Source organism: Sarcophilus harrisii, chromosome 5 (assembly GCF_902635505.1).
Source record: "Sarcophilus harrisii chromosome 5, mSarHar1.11, whole genome shotgun sequence".
NCBI lineage: Eukaryota > Metazoa > Chordata > Mammalia > Dasyuromorphia > Dasyuridae > Sarcophilus > Sarcophilus harrisii.
The window spans coordinates 48,171,196-48,197,346 of record NC_045430.1 but is presented as its reverse complement, the minus strand read 5'-3'; the positions used below and the strand labels follow the sequence as shown (position 1 = coordinate 48,197,346).

The window sequence follows — 26,151 nt, the reverse complement described above, 5'->3', positions numbered from 1 at the left end:
TTGATATTATCTTGAATAATATGAATATTAATGAAAATTGGTTTTTTCCTCACAATTTTTCTCAAATTGCTTGCTTAATGCATATTCAAGTTTTATTTTTAATCTCTGTTCCTCTTCTTCCAACTATTCCTCTACTGCAAATAGACTCTCCATGTTGCTGTCTTTTAAATTAATTTCTCAGAGATTGTTAAAAAGATAAATGAAAAATCCCACTGTCCCTCCTATCCCAATTAAAATTCACAATACAAAATGCCACTAAAATATTTAAGGAACTTGTGTTTAATTTTCTCCTGAAGTGGTTATCTTGAAGGGTCTCAGCTATTTTCTAAAATGAATAAGGCTACTCAGCACAGATCTCAGATAACAAAATCACCCTTGAACCATAGGTACTTAGGCCTGGAAGTGCTTTGTACATAGGAGGAATTTGTTAAATATTTGTTGAATTCATAAGTGAGAATTTCTAATTCTTGCTTTTATCATTCAGTCTCCTTATTTTCATAGGACTCCTCATCTCAGAAGTCAAATTATTTGTGGCCTTCTGCCTCAGAGAGTTGAAAAGAACACACTATGAAAATTCTTATTTTCAGTATTTTCCCAAATATTGTTTAATAATGATGAAAAGTTTCTTGCCATTACTTTTATTGAGGCTTCCAGCCTCATGTCTTGTGACACAAAGGTAGAAGGAAATTTTTTTATGGAGGATTAAAAGCCTTTAAGAAACCAAATGAATCTTTGATTGCATTCAAATAGATATGATTTACAGTGGTGTCACTCACAGCCCATTTCTGCCTACTCGGCCTGTATTGCCCATTGTCCTTCCATAATTTGATCAGGGCAGGTCCACTTAACACATTAGAAACCTTCCATCATACTATTTCCTGGCCTTTTGCAAGCTGAGTCACTTATACTATGGCCTCCTCCCAAGAGTGTCTCCTCCTTCCACCTTGTAACTTTAGCTCTTCTGTCTCTTTGCCCACTGACATGTAAATTACTTTATGAGAAGAACTGTGTTGCTTGCTTGTGTTTATTTCCCCAGTCTTCACTACAAAACCTAGCACACAGTAAGTATTTAAATACTTATATATATATATATATATATATATATATATATATATACTTATATATACATATATATAATGAATATATTATATTCATTCATTCATTCTTTACATTTAATGGATACCAATAAAACAAATGAGCTGACTAGCTTCATATAGCAATCTATCTTCCTTTTTGATCATATTTTCTTTAATGAAATCCCTTTTCTACATCTTTGTAATTCATTACTTATAATGTATCACAGCCAGCTCCTGTCTACCATGTATTACCACATTGCCATCTGAGTGACAATTATTTTTAATTCTCTGTAGAATTCAGTATTCCATGACGCCCCAATGTAGCCACTCTAGGAAACTACTCAATAAAAAAAATTGGCTTTTGTTTCAAGGAAAGTTTTGAGTCCTAGGAACCTTCATTCAACATTCAACAAATAAGGACTTAGAATGTTGTTTCCTTGAATTTTTGCTTTTCCCTTACAACGTATAGACCTTGATTAAGATGTAACCCCAAACCACAAAATTGTAGAATGATGTTGGAAGAAAAGACTTGACAAGACATTTTCATGTCCAATCCCCTCCTTGTTGTAGAAATACCCATGGTGTTTCAGTTAATAATCGCCTTAATTCTTCTTAAAGAGTTCCATTCTGATGGTACACCTTCTCATGGAGGCAATAATTCCTTCTTTGCGCTGTTTTTGCCCTCTGGTAATACAGAATGCCTCTAATTCCTCATCTATATGAAAGATCTTTAAATATTTAAAGATAGTCACTAAGTCTCTTCTTTTTTCAGGCAAAATGTTCCCTTTTCTTTCACTGAGTCTTATTCAGACTAGCTCTTAATCTCCTTTACACTTCTCTTGACGTATTAAAGTTTGTCAAGGTTTTACCTGATGTGTGATGCCCATAACTGTGTCTGACTAGAATGAAGAATAATTGAACTATCAGTTCCCTTTCTTTCTGGACTTTGTGTTTTGGCTATAACAACAGTCTAAATTTATATGAACTTTTCTTTTAAAAAAGAAAATTAAATTATACCAAAAATTAAATTATATTAACATATATCTTTTAATCAACAAATTCAACTTGGTGGGTATATGTTATGAAACTATTATTGGCAAAGCCTGACTCCACTAGAAAAGAACAAAAACAAAACTTCAGTCTTTTTTACATGAATTGCTTTCTAGTTAGCCTCATCTCCTTGGCATATATTTATATATTGGCTTTTCCAGACTTTAAAGATTTCACATTTGCCCTCATTAAAATTCACTTCCCATATTTTCTGAGAGATGAAGTTGTCAATTGTACAAATAAAATATTTATCAGATGCTCTGCTTTTAGCATAAAAAGATTTCCACCAGGTAATCATATACTGAAGGTTCTCATTATTACTATATCTTGTCTCAGTGTTAGCTTTTGATCTACTAACATCATTCATTTCCTCCATTTGGCTAAGGGATTTGGCATACAATTCTAACAACACCCATTCTCTTTGCATCTCCTTTTATTCCTACCAAATATTTCCACTATAAATGATTCTTGCAATTCATTAATAGGACCCAGCTGTATATCTTTTTTTTAAAACAGAGCTATTCTGTTATTTCCTCTTTCAATTATATTTCTTTGAAAAGAGATTTCTACTTCCATTATTTCATTTTATTCATATGTCCCATCTTTCTAAACATTAGTGATATTTCTAGACCTATTTACATACTTTAAATGTTTATGTTTGTTTTTTTGCCCATACGATAGCCATTGATGTATTATCAATATCTGGATTTCCATTCATCTTCTGATACTCAATATCTGTGTGATTTTGAGCAAATTACCTAGACTTAGTTTCCCTATTTGTAAATTATGAGGGGGGCAGGACTAGATGTCCTGTGACTAGGGTCCTTTGATCAAGGGTTAAAAATATTCTTCCTTTCTCCTCTCTGGTTTGATTTTGTTTTTGTTCATGTGTTTTATTTTGTTTTTGTTGTTGTTGTTGCTACTGTTGTGTGGTTCCGTAATTCTTTGAATTACCAGAAAGTATCTTTATACATTTTTTTCTGTTTCAAGCTTCATGTTTTCCATAGTGTCAAATAAGCAAGTAAAGAACATTTATTTCAGCAACCAACATGGACCAGGTATTGTGCTGTACCCTGTAAATAAAGACAAAAGTGAAACATTCTCCATCTTTCAAGCTTATATTCTATTGGAAGAAATGTCATGTACACATATTTAGGAAATATGAATTAAGCCAGTAAAAGGGGATAAGGTGAGGAAAGATTCCAGTTTTTTTCTCTACAACTTTATTTTATATTCAAAATCCTTTAAGAATATTCATCAAATCTCCAGCCAATCATGTTTTCCTCAGATCTTTTGAAATGTCCTTCATTTTTCTAAAAGCCTATCATTCTTGTATACAGAGTAATGATCCAAAAAACAAATTTATTTTCTTCAGCATGATATATGTCACTGGCTATTTATTTTCCATGTCTCCTTTCTCTTCTGAATCTTAACTCTCAACTGAAAATACAGGCAAAAATTCCCTATGCCCTAGAAATTTAATTTCTGACTAGGATTTCAGAATCCTAATATATACTATCTAAGTCTTTTCCAACGATATCCTTCTCCTCTCCATAAATCATCAGAAATGAATTGTAGTTTATAGTTTTCATAAATCTCAACCAACTTTCCATCCCATCCAATATACATGTGACAGGAAGATAACGTGTCTTTTGATTAGTTATGTCTAAATACACCCATTTCTGTGCACCTAGGCAGGGAAACAGTTACACACAGCTACAGCACACTACTTTAAGATTTATTTGTGAGGCCTATCAAACTTCTGGTCCCTAATTCCCTAAAGCCAAAAAACAACCAGTTGGACATTGCTGTGCCCTCAGGAATTCCTGAATTATAGTGGTGGAAAAGCCTTGGTCATCCTGTTGACCTGTTCATACCCTAGAATTCAAAGAGTTCAAACTTTCCTCTTCCATTTCCCCCTTGTGATAAAAATTTCTACTTGCCAAGTTGTTGTTCTTGGCTTCAATTTGCCTTTATCAGAATCTCTTATGTCTGTAGAACTTTTAAGATATCATGGGGACTTAGGTAGCAAAATTAAAAACAAACAAACAAAACCCCTCAAGTCTCCCATTTGTTTAGCTCATAAAACATTACATTTCTCACAATTTTTTCTCCTAAAAACTTTTTTGCTAAAAGTTTTATGTTAAAAGTATTGGCATATAAGAAAATATTAAAGCAATTGGTGTGATGTTTGTCTTGGAGAAGACTCTGGGACGACATGCTAGCTGTCTAAGAATAGTTAAAATACAGTTATGAAGAAGAGGGATTATACTTATATTTTGGCTTCAAAAGATTGGAATCATGAGTACTGGAAAGAAATGATAAAGAGAGCAACCTAGTTTTGATTTCAGGAAAAAAAATTATCCAGAAAAAAGAAGTGGTTTAGGAGGTAGTGGAATTCCCTCATTGGAAGATGTCAAGCAGGGAAATAGGTGACTATTTGTTGCATATGTTTTAGTGGGGGAATATTTGTTTGTTTGTTTTTGTATGGGTTGGTCTTAGGGGGTATTGAGGTCCCTTTTAATCAAGATCATCTTTGGCAAGGTCTACAAAGACAGAAGAAAGCAAGACTAATCAGTTAAAAAAAACAGTCACATTGATTTGTTGAGAAAACATTTGGTTCATACTTTGATTTTGAAAAACTGAATTAATAAGATGTTTGGGGACTTTATAGCCACATTCCCCATAGTTATGGTTCATCTCACTGAATTATTTCCCCAAGGATTGTTTCGACAGGTATGGTTCAGCATGATTCCTGAAGTTGATATAGCATAATTACCAATTGAAAGAAACCTTTTGTACCTAGCTTAAAAAATTTGAAGTCAAAAGGAAAAGGATGCAGCTAATCCCTGGAGTATGTGTAACATGTTTATTTGGCAGGTAAATATTCCCTACAAAAGTCCAGGTCTTCACTATTTGGCAATTGAATTCCTGCCATCCAGATACACAAAACACCTGTGATTTGGAGAATAGTTTGAAAGAGAACAATTCTGGAGTTTTTCTCTTTTTTTGCCAGATAAAAGCATTGACATTTTGAGAATTTGGCTCAGCATGTCTCCAACAGAAGCTTCTTTGTTAGGTACTGGCTTGGGATGAAAACAAGTTTACATATTTAAGTGAGAAAATCAACAGTATTTGTAATGTGGGAAAAAAATAACAACCCATCATGTACTGGCACCATGGGGATGTCCAGAAAGTAAAAGTAAAAGTCACTGTCCTCATGTTCAGGGTAGGTTCGTATTGATATAGAGCCAGACTAAACATTAAAGATCATCTAGTCTGAATTTTTCATTTGACAAATGAGGCATTCAGAGGTTAAGTAACCTGCCCAATATCAGAGGTTATAAATTGGGACATGAACCTTGGACTCCAAATCTAATATTCTTTCCATTATCTATCTGGGGGCAGGGGAAAACACTTTAAAAAGATAACATAACAAGAATACCAAATGATAGAGTGCATAAGGTGATACTGACTCAGATTTATAGGATGTGAGAAAAGGGAAAGCTAGAAACTGACTGTACTCTATTATCTTGTAGGTTCTGATTTATAGATATTGTTGCCTCTATTAGAATGTTTATTCTTTCAGGATGAGGGTGTCTTTGCTTTTTCTTGGTATCCTTAGTATATAACATAGTGCTTGGCACAAAGAAAGCACTTGATAAGTAAATAGTTGTTGATGGATAGATGGTTGGACAGATTTGGTTAATGGAGACTTCATGCAGGAGATGGAATTTACATGTTAGCAATAACCAAATTTGCCCTGATAGAAGAATTCTGCCAATTCAACTCTGTATAGTTGCTGATTTTAATATATATATATATATATATATATATATATATATATATATATTTTAAATTTGTGAAAGTTCTATAAATCCTTTTTTTGGAGGGCCCTATGATACCTGAGAGAGTCAAGTGATTTTGAGCTGCTACCAGATATAAAAACATCCAATTAAGTTCTTAATGTTTTAATTTTTTAAAATTGTGGGATATAAAATTGGGTGGTATCTTTTTCTGTTTCAATTAATTAATTTCACATATGAGGAAACTGAGTCACACCAGAATACTAGACTTATCAAAGTGAGGATTGAATGCAGGTGTTCTAAATCTAAGGCAGCTAGGTAACTCAATGGCTAGAATATTGGCTTGGAGTCAGGAAGACTGCTCTTTGTGAATTCAAATCTGGCCTCAAATACTTATCTAGCTGCATGACCATGGGCAGTTAGTCTCTCCTCTGTAAAAAAGGAAATGACAAACCAGTATCCTTGTCAAGAAAACCCCAAGTCGGGTCATGAAGAGTCAGACAGAAAAATGACAATAATTAACTACTGAATCTAAATGTAGGGCTCTATAGTCTATTATCATATCCATTCTTTTTTTTTTTTTTTTTTTTTTTTTTTTTTTTAATGCTGAGGTAATGGGGTTAAATGACCTGCCCAGAGTCTCACAGCCAGGAAGTGTTAAGTGACTGAGATCATATTTGAACTCAGGTTCTCCTGACTTCAGGGCTGGTGCTCTATCCACTATACCAACTACCTTCCCCTTATCATATCCATTCTTGCTAATTTTTTTAATTTAATTTTTTGGCTAAGCATTTATTTTATCTCTTTTCTATCTGCCCCTTTAAAAACAACAACAAAAACCTAGTAATTTATATGCACAGGCAAGTAAAACATATTCCTATATTGTTCATGTCCCAAAATGTGTTTTATTCTATATCCTTAGTTCATCATCTCTCCTTAAGCAGGTGGGCAGAATATTTCATTATGGATCCTCTAGAAAAAAGCCTTCTTATGATTTTTTTCCCACTCTTTGCTGGTGATCCTAATCATCCTGTGTAGAAAAGCTGATGTTTGGGCTACCTTTCTCCCAAATGTACTCCATTCCTTAGACCACCTCAGCAGTGTCTCATTGTGCCTCATGTCAAGGGCAAATTGCACTGTTGGCACCTGTTCTCAAGGGTCTTTTGCTAATTGGGCACTGTTTGTTTATATTTGGCACCTAGCGTACATTTTCCCTGGCTTCATTATTAAGTGGCTATAATGAGGAAAATAATCCCCTTACTTGGAAATAAGCTAAGTAATTTGTCTTAATTATTGTCAGCACTCAGTGGCTACCTTGTGGTGCCTGAACAGATGCCCTGGTGGGTAATGATGTTAGACATTAGTAGTCATTTTCAGGGAGGTGGCTCTAGGCTAATTTTTGGCTTCTTTGGCTTGTTTCTTCTTTCCCTGTCCTCCTCTCTTCCTCCCATTACAGTGAATTAGATTACTGCCCTGAAATCAATATCTTTCCCTCTTCCAGTCGGTGCTTTCCCACGGTACCGTAGCAGACTGTGCTGTCGTTGGCAAAGAGGATCCTTTAAAAGGTCACGTTCCGTTAGCACTTTGTGTACTGAGGAAAGGTGAGAACCCTCCATCCTTCCTTGATTCTATGTTGGTATCTTGTGTGATTAAAGATGTCTTTAACTTGCTCATCACTCACAATTAGAAATCTCTCCCCTAGACATAAATGCGACAGAGGAGAAAGTTTTGGAAGAAATCGTGAGACATGTGAGACACAGCATTGGTCCGGTGGCAGCTTTCCGGCACGCTGTGTTTGTTAAGCAGTTACCCAAGACTCGTTCGGGCAAGATACCCCGGTCAACTCTGTCTGCTCTTGTCAATGGAAAGCCTTACAAGGTAGTTGGCTGGGAATCAGTAACACTGTGTTCTAATTTTTGTTTTCCCTTGGATTTCATTGGTTCTAGTGAGATGCCCTGTCTAAAGCATTCTTCACAGCTGAATTCCAGCCTGGAAATAGATCCCTCAGAGATGTTTATTAGTATCTTTGGATCCTGCCTAATGAAAGAGCTAGCAGCCCTTATTCTTTCTTATTCCTCAGACTTTTAGCTGAGCAATGTCTGGAATATAAAAGATTAAGAAATAAATAGAATGTGATGATAATGAAATTGAAAATGAGATATGTATGTTCTGACTGATAGGCATAACAAAAATAGGAAAGTTTAAGCATATTCATGGAGCAGCTCCTGTTTCTGTCACCAGCACAATAATGACTTGAAATCAAGAAGGCTTGGATTCAAGACTTGCTTTTGATACTCATTAATTTTATGACTCTACTCAACTCACTTAACACTCTCTGTTTCCTCATCTGTCGCATGAATTACAGAAGGAAATGATAAACCAGTCTAGTATCTTTGCCAGGAAAACCCCATGTGGGATCATAAAGAGTCAGACAGGAACAAAATTGGGAACAGTACCTGAATTATCTGCCTAATCAAGGTTGTTATTTGGTACTAATGATATATAAAGAACTTAGTATGTAGTCTTATCCAAATGTCAGCAGGGATTGTTCTGATAGATGTCTGCAAAATTAAGTAAGAGCATCTGTGTCCCTTGGTTTATACTTTTGATTGCAAGACAATATTTTTCTTTTAAGGAAATGTAAAATAATTAAAATCAAACATATTGTCATTTGAGGTCACATTTCATTAACATTTTGTGTACTGAGGAAAGAGGAGAATTTGCCACTTTTTCCTAACTCTCTCTGTGTGATTAAAAATCCTTAAAATTGTTCACTGCTCACAAGTGAAAATTTCAACACTGGATATAAATGTGACAGGGGAGAAAGTTTTGGAAGAAATCATGAAGCATGTGAGACCCAGCATTAGCCTGCTAGTGGCTTTTAGTAATGAGTACAATAAAGAGAAACAACTTTAATATGCATTTTTTGAGATCCTTTTTTTTTTTTTGTAAAATCATAGCTTTAAAGTAGGAAATGATCTGAAATAACATGTAGTCCAAATACCTAATTTTACTGAGTCCCTGAGAGGTTAAATGCATTGTCCAGGATCATACAGCTAATAACAAAGGATCATAAATTTAGATCAAGAGAGACCAGAAATATTATGTAGTACAACCATCTCATTTTATAGACTAGGAAATTGAAGTTGAGGTGTTAAATGGCTTGTCTGTTGACATAGCTAGAAAGGATCAAAGGCAAAATTTGAATCTAGGACTTCCTGCCTTCAGAGTCATCATTTGGACTACCCAATGTATGGAACTACAGAAAGAAGAATTTTGACTCCCTTCTTTCTAACAATGACTCAGCCTTGCGACTTTATTATTTTAGTAGAAATTATTTAAGTTAATAATGAAAATCTAAAATAAGAAAATTGCAAATGAATTTTTCCTCCTAGGAATGATTAGGTAATTAACATCTTGATCTAGACTAGAGTTTCTTAATTGTTTTGTTTATGTATGTATGTGTCTGTCCTACACTCCTTTGGCAGTTTGTGAAACTACTGGACCTCTTCTTAATATAATGGTATTAAATACATAAAGTCCATATATACAAAGGAATACATATAAAATAAACTCATTAAATATAAACATCAAATATTTTAAAAATAAAATCTAAGAATATTTAGGTTTTTCCCCCCCCCAAGGCAATTGGGGTTAAGTGACTTGCCCAAGGTGACACAGCTAGGAAGTGTCTGAGGTCAGATTTGAACTCAGGTCTTCCTGACTTCAGGGCTGGTGTTCTATCTAATTGTGCCACCTAAATGCCCCTTATAAAAACAATCTTAACAATCTCAAAATATTTTTAAAATATTCATGTATTGCCTGTTAAGAACTATTGAATAAGACATAATGAGTTTATGTATATTTAGCTAAAAATACCTATACACATATATGTAATTATGTTTATCACTTTCATGTGTATTATATTAGGATTTGTAATTTGTAAAAAAAAAAAAAAAGGAGAAATGTTGCATCTATAATTAAAAAGATGAAAATAGAATTAGAAAAACTGCCCACCATTCATCCCAGTAAATATTATCATGTTTCCTACAAAGGCATCTGTTTACATGGGTGATAAAAAAAAGTGCTGGAAATGTACCTGTGAAGAAGGCTTTCTTTTTTTCTTTGAAAATTATTCAATACTTTACTTTGTTTTTGTTAAAATAAAAGAAGTTCAAAATAGATCAGTATGATTTGGATCCATTTTTTTCTTTTTTTTTTTTTTTTTTTTTTGTAGTTATTTGAACTGTATTGAGGAGAGGGAAAATAGAATTGCCCATAAATATATCAAATGCAAGGGCAATTAGGTAGTTGAACAGATACAACTCTAGGCCTGGAGTCAACCTGAGTTCAAATCTGGCCTCAAACACTTTACTAGTTGTGTGGCCCCAGGTAAGTCACTTTACTCAGTTTCCCTCCTTATGTGTCCATGAGCTGGAGACTGAAATGGCAAGTTACTTTGCTATCTTTACCAAGAAAATCCCCTACTGTGTTCAGTACTGTGTTCAGTATGTATGAAATAAGATTAAACAACAACAAAATATGAAATGCAAAAGAAGAAGGATGAATGCAATCAATAGTACTTATGAATCTCTGATTTTCTTTTTAGATAACTCCCACAATTGAGGATCCTGGTGTCTTTAACCATATAGAAGAAGTACTGAAACGGACATCATGACCTTTTTTTCCTTTTGTAAAAACTTGCATAACAGTGGAGAAGAAATGTTATGTTGTTCTTCAGATATAGCTGGATAATTGGCAGGTCTCAGTAGTTATTAAGAAATAGAAGTTAATTGTGTAGTACAATGGAAGGTCCTTAATTGATTGTGTTTATGATTACTGTTATTTGTTACAAGTGTTAGATTTTTATCCATCATTTAGTTTTTTTTTAATGTTTTGTTTCACATAATTATGCTAAATTCTAGGATGGGCCTAAGGAAACCATAGTTGTCAGAGCTACAAGGGATGTTGAAGATTATTTTACCTTACTTTTACTTCTCATCCTCTAATTCTACAGATGAAAAAAACTGAAGCCAAATGAAGCTTTGGCCCTTCTTCCTGCCTTATGTTCAAATTTAATGGCCACTGCTCCTAAGAAATTAGATTTGTTAGGAGTTTGGCATAGGAATAGAAGTAGAGGAGTTATTTTATGTGACAAATTAACCTTAGAAAGAGTAGGACAATCTAGATGGCATGGGAAGGGAAAAAATGATTAGGTTAGAACTTAAAGGATATTGTAATAATATTATCCTAGATTTAATGCATTTACTCATTTTATTGATGAGGAAAACTGAGGCCACAAAAGATAGGTGACCTTTCCAATGTCCTACTGGTAGGAGTGTCAGATGTGGGACTTGTAAATTAATATTTGGGCTGAAGAACCAGTGTTCTTTCCACTGTACCATGGTGCTTCCAATTATGCTAAAAATAAAATGGACCAAATGAGATTTTATTAATAATTCCATTCACACCAAATGGGTACCCATGGAAAATTCTGATGAACCTAATTATCTGATAAACCCAATTTTCAACAAATTTGAATGCAATGAGATATACTTGCTCCCTGTAAGGCATGTGTAGTAGAAATTATTGGATATAATTTCATCTTAGATGATTCACAAGGTATTGCAGGACCTTTTAGTCCTCTGGGTAAAAAAGAAAATAAATGATCATCACTGTATAGGGCTGTAGTTTTACTAAAAAACAAAAAAAACAAAACAAAACAAAAAAGCAATAGGATTCAGACTCCTAATGCTTTGGAATTTACTATTTGAATAAACATGTCAACTTATTTACTTGTCTTTTATTTCTTTTAAAACCAGTATGTACTGTGCAAAGGGAAAAATCTAGGATTTTTGTTTTTGAGAGTCTAGAGAAAATGCATAGTTTCTATGCAAGAAACAGTTTAAATTTTCTCCATAAATGATGCAAAGAAAAATAATATACTTTTTAAGTTTTTCAATTAATTCAATATATAGAAAACGATCTAGCTTACCTTGGAGTTTTAAAGAAATAGAATTTTTTTTTGCCATTTCATGCAATTATTAAAGATGTAAGTCCTAACAGATTTAAAAATCAATGTCTTTCTCTGACAAAGGTTACCTTGTTTCCTTTCTTTTTTAAAAAAAATGTAGTTATATTGATTAAAATGGAGAATTCTCTTGAAGAAACAATTTCTCCATATAAGCACCCAACTCCCATCTGTTGCATATAGTCACAGCAAGACAAGAGACAATGAGCAGGCCAATAATAATTCAAAAAGGTATATTGGCAATGTTTCATTTAGTACTTAAAGATAGAGGGACCCTTTGGTTGCAGATTCTAATGATGACCCAGATGGGAGAGACTGGAAAATGTTGTATTGTATTTGGGGAAGGGAGAAGAGCTTTTTTCTCAGCACAAGATTGAGCAGCTTTGTATTTTCATTGCTATTGAAGGAAGTCTTCACCTCAGTCAGATCCTAGGAACATTAAAGTGTAGGCAGTTATTCCCTTTTATACTGAGCAGGTGAGGGGAAGGGGTATTAGGATGTAGTACTCTGTGATCTGGAAAATTTGTATAAAAATTTTTGATCTTCCCATCATAACAGAGAAGTCTGAACTTTATGGTGTATTTACAGTATTAAATGATAAAATATCTGATATTATATAATATTATACACATATTTTATGCATTTCTGAGTTTCTAAACTTTTTCTGTGTCATCTGTTAGCCTTTGCTTCTCATCTGTGGTTTCTAAAAAAACTCCCGCACAATTCTTATTTAATTTCTTATGCCAACTTGGAATATATAGCAAACATGATGGGGAAAGTCCCAGAGTAGAGGGGGTAACTGTACCTTCAGGGAAATTTTAGTCTATGAAAAGCAGCAGTGGCCATTTAGAAACTTCTTCATTCATATTTATTACCCTTTCCTCCTGCATTTTAATCATGGGGATAATTTTTAAAAATATTTTGAAAAGGTAATCCCAGAGCTTGTTATTATTTTAGGTAGCATAGTGGATAAAAGAGTTGTCTTCAAAACCAAGAAAACTTGATTTCTATAGATTCAGGACCTCTCAGTACTGTTACAGAATATTTTCAGGGAGGGAGTCTCTTCACTTGGCGGTTCCTTAAATGAGTGGTGTCGAGTTCAAATAAAAAACAGGAGAACATGAACCCATGCACAGGACTCCCTGCAAGCCACATATTGACTTAGCCACAAATTATCGTAATGTTTTGTATTATTTTGTTAATTCCCAAGTACATTTTAATCTAGTTGGGTGGGCACTTGGGAATGTTGTGGGCTGAATGTACTTTTTGTTTGACACCTCTGCCCTAGACAACAAAAGCACAGATCCAGTGTTTATTTCCCCTTGTGTGATATGACTAATGACTTTGCATCTGCTTATTTAAGGGAAATACCCCCAAATGTTTTTAAAATGTCTAGTTTCCTTCCTACTTAAGAAAAATTGTAATCAATTTACTAGATAATTTTCTTATGAAAACATTTTTTATCTGTTCACTCCTTTTACTTAAGAAAATTAAATGTAAAAAAAAATTAAATGTATCTCTTGCCTAGTTGGAAATTTAGACCAAAACTATCATATTTTACATGTGAGAGACACTGATATATAACCAATACTAGAAGTGAGTTGGCAGCCATGTTTGAAAATTATAAAACTAATTATAAGAAAGCACACAAAAGTGACAGCCCAAATTATGTAAAATCCTTTTTAAAATATACTCTTAATAATATCCAATGGGAGGACTTGCTAGAGATGATTCCAGGGTGAATGAAGATACCTGAGAGGTCATGTAGTTATTACCATTATGCCAGTAATAAAAGAGAGTTTAGAAGTTTGGAATCTGGTGAAAGCTATCTTGTCTTTTAAAAGGTCTTGTTAACTCTCTGAAAGTATGTTTAATATTTTTTCTGAATACCCCTCCTTGCTTAGCCTAGCTATCTGTAACGAATAAAATTGCTTGTTTATCCATCTTCTTATGGATAGGAACTATCTTAGCTTAAATGCTTGATTCCATCTGCAAACCAAGGGTGCATTCTGCAGATTTATAATCACACATCTGCAAATGCTTCTAACTTCTCAACCCACTGATATGCAAGTTTAGTCTTCCCCCTTGTGGTACAATCAGGTAAGAACCATCACGCTGGGATTTTATCTTCACTGAGCTATCAACATTGTGGGATGGTTTTATTTGCACTTTCCAACTATATGCTTTGTAAAGTGACTAGCTACAAAACAAAGATTAAACACAGCAGTGGAAGAATTTTTTTTATTGACAATTTGGGGAAAATTCTCTCACCGTTACCTTTCTACTGAAATCTGTCAAACAGAAGACAACAAATGTTATGTACGTGCAAACATTGCAAATTAAACTGCGGAAAGAAATAACTAAAAGACAGGTCTTGAGCTTAATAAAGTCAAGCAGCAGAAAATTAGCATTTAGATAAATGGTATTACTAAATAGGTTGTACTTGGAAATTTCCCATGTAAACAAAGAATAAACAACAGTCACACCACCAAATAAAGTCACAGGGAAGAGTTGCTCTTCTATATTTTTTATACACTATATATGTTATTTATTCTGTCTTTCAGTTATTTCCTCTGATAAAAATGGACTTCAGGGAAGTCTCAAGGCCATCTTGGCTAAAAGCTTATAACATTAATCATGGGTCTGGCTAATGCCCTATGCCAAAGACGAAAAAAGGTGTGTGTGTGTGTGTGTGTGTGTGTGTGTGTGTGTGTGTGTGTGTATGGGGGGAGAATTTCAATGTTGTTTGATTTTAAAGTAGGAAATTTGAGCCTCAGACTCCTTGCAGTGCTTAGAGATCACTGTCTAATGCTGGCTGGCGACTGAAGACCTTAGAATGAAAATGTGGTTATTAGGAAAGAAAAGTTCTTTCTTGGTCCACAGGTAACAAGAAAAGATAATGTTCCTTATAAACTTGTTTTTAGTCAGTGTTTTTGTAAACAGTTGGCTTGGTTTTGTGTTAAAAAAGATAGTGAGCCATCACAGTGCTTTTCTACAGGTACTGGGCATTTCAAGTTGCCTTTGAAGGTCCATTTTGGCTCCATTTCCAGGTTAAATCACTCAGTTTGGATGGGATCAGAGGCAGGTGTCCAGCTTTAAGTATTGACAGATTTGAAGGAGGAACAAGTGGAAACTAACTCCAATAAACATATTCATCTGACTGTTACAATCCAAAAAACTGTAAAAATGTAATGGTAAGATACAAACAGGATAATTGTTAAGTGCTTGCACTCAGACTCCATGAACCATAGATTTTTTTATATAAAATCATATTTATATCAATTTTTACATAAAACTTACACATTTTAAAAGAAATACATACACAATAATACATAAATGTCTAGTATATTACAATAAAACAGATGGAACAATGTAAAAATGAGTGGTTCCATTTTGTAAAACATCTGGTGTAAAGGATGTTTATTTTAAAATGACTTAAGCTTTTTTTTTTCCTTATATTTGAAGTGAACTAACCAAACAATGCATGGGAAAAAAATCACATTTTCAGTTTAATAAATCTTGACTTGTCATTATTTTCCCTTAGGGCTCAATTGTCCAGGTAGTTTTCATAGCTCCTCTTCTAAGATGATAGTGCACTTTAGGTAGAGTAGACTGAAAAGATGACATCTAAAGAAATGGTAAATAGAATGTTATCAATTGAAGTCTAGTTCTACTCTGTGGAATAGAACTCATTTTAGTCTCTTAGGAGTATCTACTAAGAAGACTAATACTGACAGAATATGAGAACAAGTAGTCATGGGTCTTGCATCAATTGCATATATTATGAAAAAAGATTTTGATTCACTTGAAGATAAGTTCCATAATATTAGACTTTAAGCATTAGTGTGATAAAATTAAAATAATCAAGAACATGGAGGCATAGGCCTTGGATTCATTCTCCATTTTGCCATTTATGACCTGTGAGATTTTGGGCCTCTTTGTACATATGAGGGAATTGGAGTTAATGACCTTTGTGGACCTTTCCAACTCTAAATCTGTGCTCCTTTGATACCATAAACCTGGAATTACTTGAGGTGAAAATCTCTGAATTTTTTTTAATTAGGAAAGATTTTGGTATCTTTATTTTAATGTGGAGTTTTACTCAGCAATTTTCTGTGTTTTATTTCACATTTTAAAATATCCACATACTTTACCATACTGTCAAAGGAGTATATATCACAAATGATTCAGAATGCCTGCAACAAATAGGTATATTTGCAGAAAGATGCAAATTTGGCTACTAATAGGCTTGGTGTCAGTTGGATTACATTATTCTATTGAGCATATTTATTTTGTTGTTTGTCCTTTGTTCTTGAAGAGAACCATGACTTCAGGAAGAGATGTCTTGATTTGAAAGTGAATTGGATTTAAGTGAGATAGGGCTGTAAAGTCACCATCCTAAAACCATCTTCCAGAACCATCTGGGTCTAGTGGCAAGATAAAAACAGATGACTAGAGATGGTCCCGGATGCATTGGGAAGTGTTGGCTTTTTTAAGGTAAGATCTTTAACAGGTCTCAGTTTGATTGAAGCATTCAGCCATCAAAATTTTTATTCCTTTGGGCAGAGCACCCACAGGTAAGTGTATGATACTCCATGTGCACAGAGTTAATGGAAGGAGGGAAGAAGATAGGATCTGCATTATGCAAATAGCCAATTGGGTCCCCAATACAACAATTACTATTATTCATGAGTTGTTGTTTGATGATATCAGGAAGGCAAAGTCATGACTTGCAGGTGAACTGAAGTGAGGGAGAGCTGTGCAAAGTCACATTCTCATTTCCAGAGCCATCTGATCCAGTGGCAAGATATAGATCAGAACAACTGGAGATGCCCCCCTATATAATATTTAGTATTTAAAACATATAATGCTGCAAAGGTTTTATTACATTTTATGCCACAATCTTAGAAGCTATTGCTATCACTGATGTTAAAATAATATAATGGAATTGTTGAAATGGTCCAAAGGTGGCAGTTATTGACATGCCCATTGCCTCTCTTTCAATCAATAATCAGTATTTCTATAGTGCTTGATGATTTATAGAATCTTTTAGATTGATAAAAATTCTCCCATAACCGTTCAACATACAGGAAATTGAATAAACAGCTTGCACTGAATTTTCCATGAAGTATATGTGATTTATAAAATCATTCTTTATGGGTTTACTGTTGTGAATAAGTATGCTTAGAACTCCCAAGAGAAAAGATCAGGAAAATGCTAACTGAAACATTATGTACAAAACAGAATGGGACTAGTTAGGAGAGAAAGATAAATGCTTGCATTAGTCAAAAGCAGCAAAGCACTGAAGAACATAAGTATTCATTGTGTAAAACAGCAAAATATTCAATTCTTAGGGAAATTAGCATGTTGTATGTAGGATGTATTTATTATAGAACATTATTTTGGAAAACCTTCTGTTTAATGAAATTATTATATGCTTCAGACTGTGCCCAATTAAATGCCAAATCATATGCAGTAATTACATTTTAATGTCAGGGTTGCATGTTTTCAATTAAATCTCCTACTTAAATGGCTTTTTGATCAGTATGACCCTCAAACAATAATCCAAATAAGGTAACAAAATCAGCTAGCTCCCTTTTCCCTTACAAAAGCAGAATTACAAAGCTGGGATTCAAGGCAATGAACAATTAAGAACTGCTTCTTATTCATTCCCTTTCTTACTCTCCTACCCCATATGAATACGCCATTCTTTCTGAAAATATTTCCAATTATTTCCCTAAAAAATCTGTTCTACAAAATTACACTGACCTGGAGAAGATGCACTTATTATGTATGTGTATAAGATAAAGGAATCTTTCTTGTATGTTGGCAAATTTAGTAACTGATTCTGTTTTACTGTGACTTCTGTGGATAGGAGATTCCTGTTATATTTGGATATACCATGGACCAAAACCCAACTCCCACCTACACTTAAAAGTCCTAAGCTAACAAGACCATTTGTCTTATTTCCCAACAGTATAGATTTTTTTTTCACTTTTCTGAAACTTTATAACTTATAAAATTTACTCTTTAGTATCATTTTGATGAAAACCAAGTCAAGATGAAATACCAAGAAGCTTAAACTTTTTGAGAGAAATCCCTGAAACCAAGGGCTCTTAATCTATGGCATATGACCTTGTTTAGTTTAAATATTTTGATAAATGTACTCCTATTGAAGTTCAGGATTTGAAAAATTGGTGTTCTTTGTAATCCTGTTTATTTTATTATATGAATTCAATAACATTCTGAGAAGGGATCTGTGACACTACAAATGTTTAATCACCCCTGCCTAAGACTAAGGATGCTAGGCTATTTTTCCTACTCTCTGATTGGGTAGGTTTTATCTATATCATTGTCTACATCTCCTAGTAAATGAGTATTAACTTTTAAAGTATTTTCTACTACTGTTTTAAGGACAGATCCTAATTAGTTAATAAATACTGTGTCCCTTAATTTAAATATTAACAAGTAATACAACAGACAGTGTTAACATAGCACTGATGAGATGGTGGTGATCAAGTGACAGGTCTTCATGAGACCTTCAACCACAGCAGACAGATAGATGTTAATGGTAGCTCTGGATTTAGAAATAGCAACTACCAGGGAATGCCACGGATGAGGGGGGTAGTGTGGAAAGCAGTTGCACATTCTTTTTGAGTAAACAATAGCTACTCACAGCAGTTCAGTGCTGTCTCCTTTGATAGGCGTGTCAACATGAGTATGTACGAACAGTGGAGCTGTCTAACCTCTGCAACCTCGATGAAGCAACTGTAAATGGAGAGAAGGGCTTTAGCAGGCCTGGGTGATGCAATACCGAAGTCCAGAGTTAAGAGGGGGTCCCCTCTCCCAAAAAGAGCAATTCCAAGCCTACTAGTCTTATCTGGCTCCCCTTCTTCAGATATTTTTTTCTCGGCTGTAAAATGAGGGGATTAAATTAGATGGCCCTACAATCCTTCCTTTTCTTTGAAAAGGTTCAGACTAGTTGAGTTTTTTTGTTTCAAAAGCATCACTGACACTTAAATTCCTGATAAGATTACCTTAAGCCTTCCAGATGGGATAGTTAATAGATAGAATGTTAGGTCTCAGGGACAGAAAGAACTGAGTTCAAATTTATCTCAAATAAGTAGACTAATAGACTTCATGTAAGAAACTTCTTCCTTTTCAGTTTTAGTTTTCTCATCTATAAAATGAGAAGGTTGGAATAGATTGTTCCATTTTTGGAATCTCTTTATTGAAATATGATATTACTCTGATTTTCTTAGGATAAAACTTAGTTGATGGTTTTTATACTAGTTTTTATATTTCCTCAGCATACCGATGAGATTCTAGCTTTTGGTAACTAATAAACTCTAAGGACTTATTAAAAATTATTGGAACATTTTAGTAAAAGCATGAACTGATTAGGCCATAATGAATCTCAATAATGATATAAGGAGAGTAGGACTCTCTTTTTCTCCTTGATGTCACCTTGGCAAGAATGATGATGATTCTCATGACAAAATCTTTTACTTAAATTCAACAAATTTATGAAATGCATAACAGGTATGCACACTGTGCCAGGTACTAGATAGGGGAGATAAAATGTTTAGTTTGATTTCCTTCCTAACAGATGTATTTTGTTTGTTTTTCTTTTTCCCTAACCATTTATCTAATAATGTCCATTAGGAACTTTATTAAAAGTGATTATTTAAGGCTTCATACCTTTCTCAGAGGGGATATATACATATGCATAATTATGTATATGTACATAGCTATTTGATGACATTGGCTTACTGGTTTTAAACATGAAATTTGGATATTTAGTAAAATGCAACCAGTTTTCATTTAGTAAGAGTCTACCTCTCGTTAGCTCTAGTAGTAAGCTTGAAAAAATAAGTCTTTAGAAACAAAGAACATAATATTTTTCATTCCCCAATGTAGTCATTAGCCAATACTTTCACTGTTGGGGACATCTATGTAATAAACAGATGTGAGCTAAATGGAGGGAATTTTAGAGACAACCACTTACAATTTATTCAGGATTTTGCTGAAAGCACAGAATAATTTTCAAAGGAAGGTAATAAATCAATTCCTAAAAGTGATAATATGAACATTTCTATCTCATTCCCATCATTTAAAAAGTACAAAAATACTGTACCGTCCGTTGCCATTTTCCGAGATTGGCCAGATGTGGTGGTTAGCCTAAACCCAGCTGGCAATGTCTCTGAGGAACCAGGCATCATACTGATCCCATGGACTTCACGGGGAGGAAACTGTCTTCTCCATGATGACCCACGCCTAAAATTCTTGTCATCACTCTGCCAGTGCAGAGTTTTGAATGTGTTGAAATAAAATGCAATCAGAATATTATGAGCATCTGAAAATGTGTGAATACGTTATCTAGATTTTTTACTTTGTCCCTCCACCCCTTACTGTCAAGAATGTTAAGATTCCGTACCTCTTGCTGAAAGAAAGGGCAAGTATTTAAACAACTATGGGGTGAAAAAAGTAAAACTAACAAGTGTTTGAAACTTTTTTTTGGTATAAATCAAATATGAATTTTATTGCTATGAAAGCAAGATGTTTTTAAGGTAAGTTTGAAGGTCTGGAATTGAGAACTGTGATCAATTTCATTTCATACAGACTGATTTTTATAATGATGAGATTATATAGATAATTAAAATTTTTATTACATCAAATTCCATTTGACTGTCACACTTCAATACCTATGGTTAAGTTTAAAAAATGTGTTTTAAAATGAGAAAGGCAATCTATCCATGAGATCATCTGGCACAATGCTTGTTACTTTATAGAGGGCAGATTTGCAAGATGGGTGTCTTAAAGGAGCCCACTTTACTCAACTTTTACTTTTTTTTTTGTTCAGCTTTACTCCAGAGGAAAGAACAAGGGGCCCAAGAGATGTAGCAAGGTAGATTTTTGACATAGAATAGGGAAACTTTTTTTAAATTATTATAGCTTTTTATCTATGCTTGTGTAATTTTTTCATCATAGGGAAACATTTTTGACTAATTTAGCTACTTTATCATGAAATAATTGGACTGTCTTTTGGAAAATAGTGGGGATCCCTCATTATTGGTCATTAAACAAAGACTAAATAACTTTCTTTTCATAGTGATTTTTATTGAGTTAGCAACTGAGGTAACATTTAATTCTCAAAAAAAATGTTTTGCTTTTTTTTCTTTTAACCACAACTCTTTTTATTGATTTGCAGGTCTTTTGAAAATTACTAGTACTTTGTTAGGGTTAGAGGAAACCTCTACCCTGCAACTTAAGTGTTTAATTTACACAAGTGTGTTTTCCTTATTTCCTTTAAAAATGTCTAATCTTTTTGTTATTGTTTGTTGAGGTCCATATACTTTATCAGAGAGGACAGCAGTATAATTCTCCAGTTAAAACTCTACATTTTTTATTCATGAGTGTTGGTACATAATATTATTAACTATGTGTTCTGTGATTTAATTTCAGCAGTGACAATGTTTTATGCCATTCCTGTCCTTGTCTCTGCTATAAATCAGAAGACCCACTTCAATGGTAGCTGACTACTCATGTAGACTCCAGTTTGAAAGAAGGTAGTAATCTAGTTCCAATGTTCATTTTGAAGTATAGATATTTTTCGAGAAAAAAACTATTTGCTTTGAGAGAATTTACTTCATGAGTAGAGAGGAAAATTTTAAATTGATGGTTGAGGCTCAGTGGAAGAATCTTCAATTCTTGAATCACAGTAGATTCAAATTCAATATTCCCTTTAATCAGTATGTTTTTTTTTTTTTTAAAGTAATGAATTGATCCCTGGAAGCTATCAGTATGCAAAATTGAAAAATATTGCATTTTCTATTTCTTCTAATTCACTGGTTAAAAGACCATCAGCTAATTTAAGTAAATATGGGCAACTCTGAATTTAATATAGAAAAGCCATATTTTAGAGATTTGCAGTTTCCCATATAATTTATCTTATTCTCATTTGCATATGGAAATATTTTTGGTATTTACTCAATACTCTCCTGCTCCAAATTTAAGTGGATAGGAAGAAATCTACATTTAATTACTGCAGTAAGAATGAATACTTTTAAATTTCTGGAATTATGACCACTTCATCACATTTTTTCGTAGGCAGGAAATTATTTCCCATAAATATAGTGATGATATAATGGAGTCTTAGAGGATTTGATTGCTGAATAAGGGATAATTAACATTAAAAGAATTGTGCCTAGTTTATACGGTGACTTTCAGTTCTTTTTCCCATTGCATTGGGAAACAGCCACTACAGAATAATCACATACTTTTTGTCTAGGCTATCATGAACTCCAGAGCATTGTATTTTAAATGTCACATCCATTTCTTTAAGAGTTCTAGGGGAAGAAGTTTTCATGTGATACCTTTCCCAGGTCATCGGTTAAATTGGCCAGTTAATAGAATCAGAATATAAGTCCATTTGTTGGAATCACTTTGAGAAATGGAAAGCAGCCTGTGCTAGAGATTGAGCTCATATTGCTCACACAGGACAACAATATGGTTGTTTCTATTTTTAATACTAGGAAAAGGAGGAAACTTTAAAATTCTCAAGCACATTTAAAGAATAATGTGGGTATATTTATTTTTATCTCTTCAATTAGTATTATCAGAACACATGGGAGACCCCATATAAAGAGATCTTCTTCTGTTTTTACTGCAGACAATTAAACTTTGGGGTCAGTTTTTGATTTCTCATCTTTTGCAAGAGAATCTATCTTAGAAATCTTAGTCCAAGGAAGCTATTCTATAAAAAACAAAGGTATCAAAAGATTTGGGTCATGATTGCTATTTTTTGACGATGAAAGGTGGCTTTATCTTTATGACCCTCAGCTTCTACAGTTCTAGACTGGGAATAGAACTTGTAAGACTTACTTGGTGGGAATACTGCCATGAATATTTTTTTTTCAGGGAGAGAGGTAATAAGAGGTAAAATGATTTTTTATCCATGTAAGAAATTTGCAGCAAGGAAATTTCTTCTAATTCTTCTAATACCTACTCACCAATTTGTTCTTCTTAGAGAAGTTAACCTATTGGCAAGGAGAGGTTAACAAATTATCCCAGGATAGTTCAACCATTATAATAAGACTTGTATATATCCTGCTTGGTGGCCAGCTCTTTATGCATTTTGGTGGCCATAAAGTGCCATATACATGTTATTGTTATAATTGTTATTTTGAAAAAAAATTATATATATATATATATATATATGTTTTTAATGTCTTCTAAAATCAGCTATTAAGAGAAAGAGGATAAGCTTCTCAACTTGAGACCTGTAAATTTAAATATATATATTTATATATATTTAATTAATAGAATTTAACTATAAATTGATTTGCCTGGTAACTCTATGTATTTTATTTTAGGCATTTAAAAATAATTCTGAGAAATGTACTCAACTCAAAAAAGGTAAGAACTTTTGTTTTCCATCTGTACTGGAAAGAATAATGGAATGGTTTGGATTCCTGCTTTGCCTGTTACTATCTACAGGTAAAATTTGGGTTTTCACCATCATCAAACTTCAGTTTTCTCATCTCTGAATCTCAATTCATAATGTGCTATGCAACTTCCTGTTTATTATCCATGTGGTAGAGATAATAACAACTATGCGTTTACTGTCTAATGTACAAAATTTGTGGATTAACTTAAGTAGAATAACATTTACAAAGCACTTTAAAAGCATAACACATGACATTAATGCTAAATAATATTATAACAATTCAGGTGGATTTTTTTACCTTTTCTACACTTAGAGGTCTAGAATTTTTGCTATGGAGCCTTTTTCAGAAATGCTAAGGGGTCATTAATATGGCCTAAGTTATCAGCAACTCTGGGCTTTGCCTACTTTCTCTGGGACTTCTTTTAAATAGTTACAATTTGCATGGTTCTAAAAAATCTGTACAAAGCAGCCAGATGGCTCAAAGGATAGAGTGCTGAGCATGGAATCAGGAAGACCTGAGTTCAAATTCAGCCTCAGATACTTACTCATTATATGATCTTGTGCAAGTTAATGTTTGCTTTAATCTACTGGAGAAGGAAATAACAGACATTCTAGTATCTTTGTCAAAAAAAAATGCCAAAGACAAACTGACCCATAGGATCACAAAGAATTGTACATGACTGGACAACAACAAAATTCCTATGGAATTGCAAAAAAGTTATTAGTTTTAAATTAAAACTTGACTTGCTTTTATGATGAAATATTCCTTTATTTTAAAATCTGGAAATTTCTCATTAAGGGAATTTGATGTTCAGTGATCTTTTGTTAAATAGCTGAATCTCTAAAATTATCTTTAAATTCAATTCTATTTCTGGTAAAAACTACTCAATCTACTTCAGTGGATCTGTGAACTACATTACAAATTTACTTTTTCAATATTTGATACCTATATTTCAACATAATTGCCTTACTTCCTAATCTTATGTCATTTATTTTATGCATTTAAAATATTCTAGTAAGGAATATATGACAAAAAAATGGGTAAGAATTCTAAATGATATCTAAAATATTGCTACATCTACCCTTCTAAAAATTCTTAAAGTCTTTGAACTGATATCCAGCTTGTCAGGACAATTGACTTTCATTCATATATTATGCAAAATAATCAAATATATTGGGAAATATCTTCTTTAAGTGAACAAATTTGATAATATATAAAAGTATTTTGCAAACCAAAACATTTTTTCATAAATACTTGCTATTATTTCTTGAATCATTTCAATGTCATTAATTCCTGGAAAAAAATTACATATCAAAGATTTATAAATTAGTTAAAGAGCTAAATTAGTTTAGTACTTCAAGCAAAAGATAGTTGGATTTGAAGAATGAGAATCTGAGTTCAAATATTCTGTGACTGTATTGGTTGCTAAGTGGCACAGTGGATAAAGTGCTGGGCCTGAAGTCAGGAAGACTTAATTTCAAATGTAACCTCAAATACTTATTATGACCCTGAGCAAATTACTTAATCCTGTTTGTTCATCTGTAAAATGAGAAAGAAGTGGCAAACTACTTCAGTATCTTTGCCAAGAAAACTCCATATGGGGTCACAGAAAATTGAGCACGACTGAAACGACTCAATAGCAACAAAAGGGACTACACATAAGCTATTTTCCTTAATATACAGATATTTAAAATCAGGAAATTAGTTAACCTCTAAGGTTCCTTCCATTTTTAAATTAATAAGCCCATAATCATTCTTAAGAATTATAATAGACAAAGTCTACTACTGCACATATGAACAATCAAACTTCTCTCCTCTTCCTAAGAAGTATGCAGATACTTTTTTTTTCCTATACATTTTCTTCATTCAAATGAAACATAAGGACTTACCTCATCTAGTCGCCGCTCAGTTCCCAGTGCCAAAAGATTGTTGTATTCTCTTTCAAGAATTTGTCTTGCCTGAAAACAAATTAGAGTTGTTGGCACCTAACTGGCATTCTAAGTTATGTTTACTACCTGAGAAAATATTTAAAATCTTGCTTTACTTTATTTATTTGGCCCTTATTTAGAAGCAGATAGGGGGTACAGGATAAATAAGAATAGTAGAATTGGGGTCAAATACAGCTTCTGGGCTCTCGTAAGAAAGTCAGGTAATATGTATCTGTCTCAGGCTTCTCCTCTATTAAGTGGGCCTTATATCCATCCCAAGACTGTGATAATAAACTAAGAGAATATTTGTAAGGAACCTTGTATACTTTAAAGAAATTATTTACTATAAAGCATTAGAGTATTCTTTTTTTAAATAACTGTCTAAACCTTCCCCTGCTTCAATTCTAGAGTGTGTATTTATATATATATATATATATATATATATATATATATGCATATATATACACATAAATATATGGATATATAAAAGAGGGAGGATAGAATGCTACCAAATCATATGTAGATGTATTAAATTCCAATGGCCGCTGGCTTTTATTTGATCTCAGTGAGGTGTAAACCTACTGGCTATTTAGACAAAGCCTGTGTCTATACAATGCCAAATCACTGAAGTGAAGAGTGAAAAATTAAGTCATTTATTTAAATCACTTTTGTTCATGATTCCCTATTACTTTAAGTAAAATAAGCTGCCTCACAAAGTATTTGGAGCCCTGGCAGCAGAAAAATAAAAATTGCTTGACCATCTGTCAAGTGCAAAGAAGGATGATTGAATAGAGTGGGAAATATGCACGG

General features: G+C 33.3%; 2 protein-coding genes across 15 annotated transcripts in view; one reads left to right on the top strand and one right to left on the bottom strand.

Moving 5' to 3' along the window:
- ACSS3 (acyl-CoA synthetase short chain family member 3) overlaps positions 1–14,623 on the top strand; it is a 256,373-nt gene extending 241,750 nt beyond the window's left edge. Inside the window, exons 14-16 of the mRNA XM_031938566.1 lie at positions 7,434–7,533; positions 7,635–7,810; positions 10,542–14,623. Coding sequence (XP_031794426.1) covers positions 7,434–7,533; positions 7,635–7,810; positions 10,542–10,610 — 345 coding nt within the window. The 3' untranslated portion in view covers positions 10,611–14,623. The remainder of the gene's footprint in view (positions 1–7,433; positions 7,534–7,634; positions 7,811–10,541) is intronic.
- A 103-nt stretch (positions 14,624–14,726) lies between these two features.
- PPFIA2 (PTPRF interacting protein alpha 2) overlaps positions 14,727–26,151 on the bottom strand; it is a 678,249-nt gene continuing 666,824 nt past the window's right edge. For 8 of the 14 annotated variants that reach the window (XM_031938565.1, XM_031938559.1, XM_031938554.1 and 5 more), the window contains 4 exons: positions 25,303–25,371; positions 20,101–20,260; positions 18,640–18,731; positions 14,728–15,590 (listed from right to left, as the gene is read on the bottom strand). In XM_031938565.1, coding sequence (XP_031794425.1) covers positions 18,673–18,731; positions 20,101–20,260; positions 25,303–25,371 — 288 coding nt within the window. In that variant the 3' untranslated portion in view covers positions 14,728–15,590; positions 18,640–18,672. Of the gene's footprint in view, positions 15,591–18,639; positions 18,732–20,100; positions 20,261–25,302; positions 25,372–26,151 lie in introns of all 14 variants that reach the window. The other 6 variants (XM_031938561.1, XM_031938564.1, XM_031938562.1 and 3 more) reach the window with 2 other exon arrangements.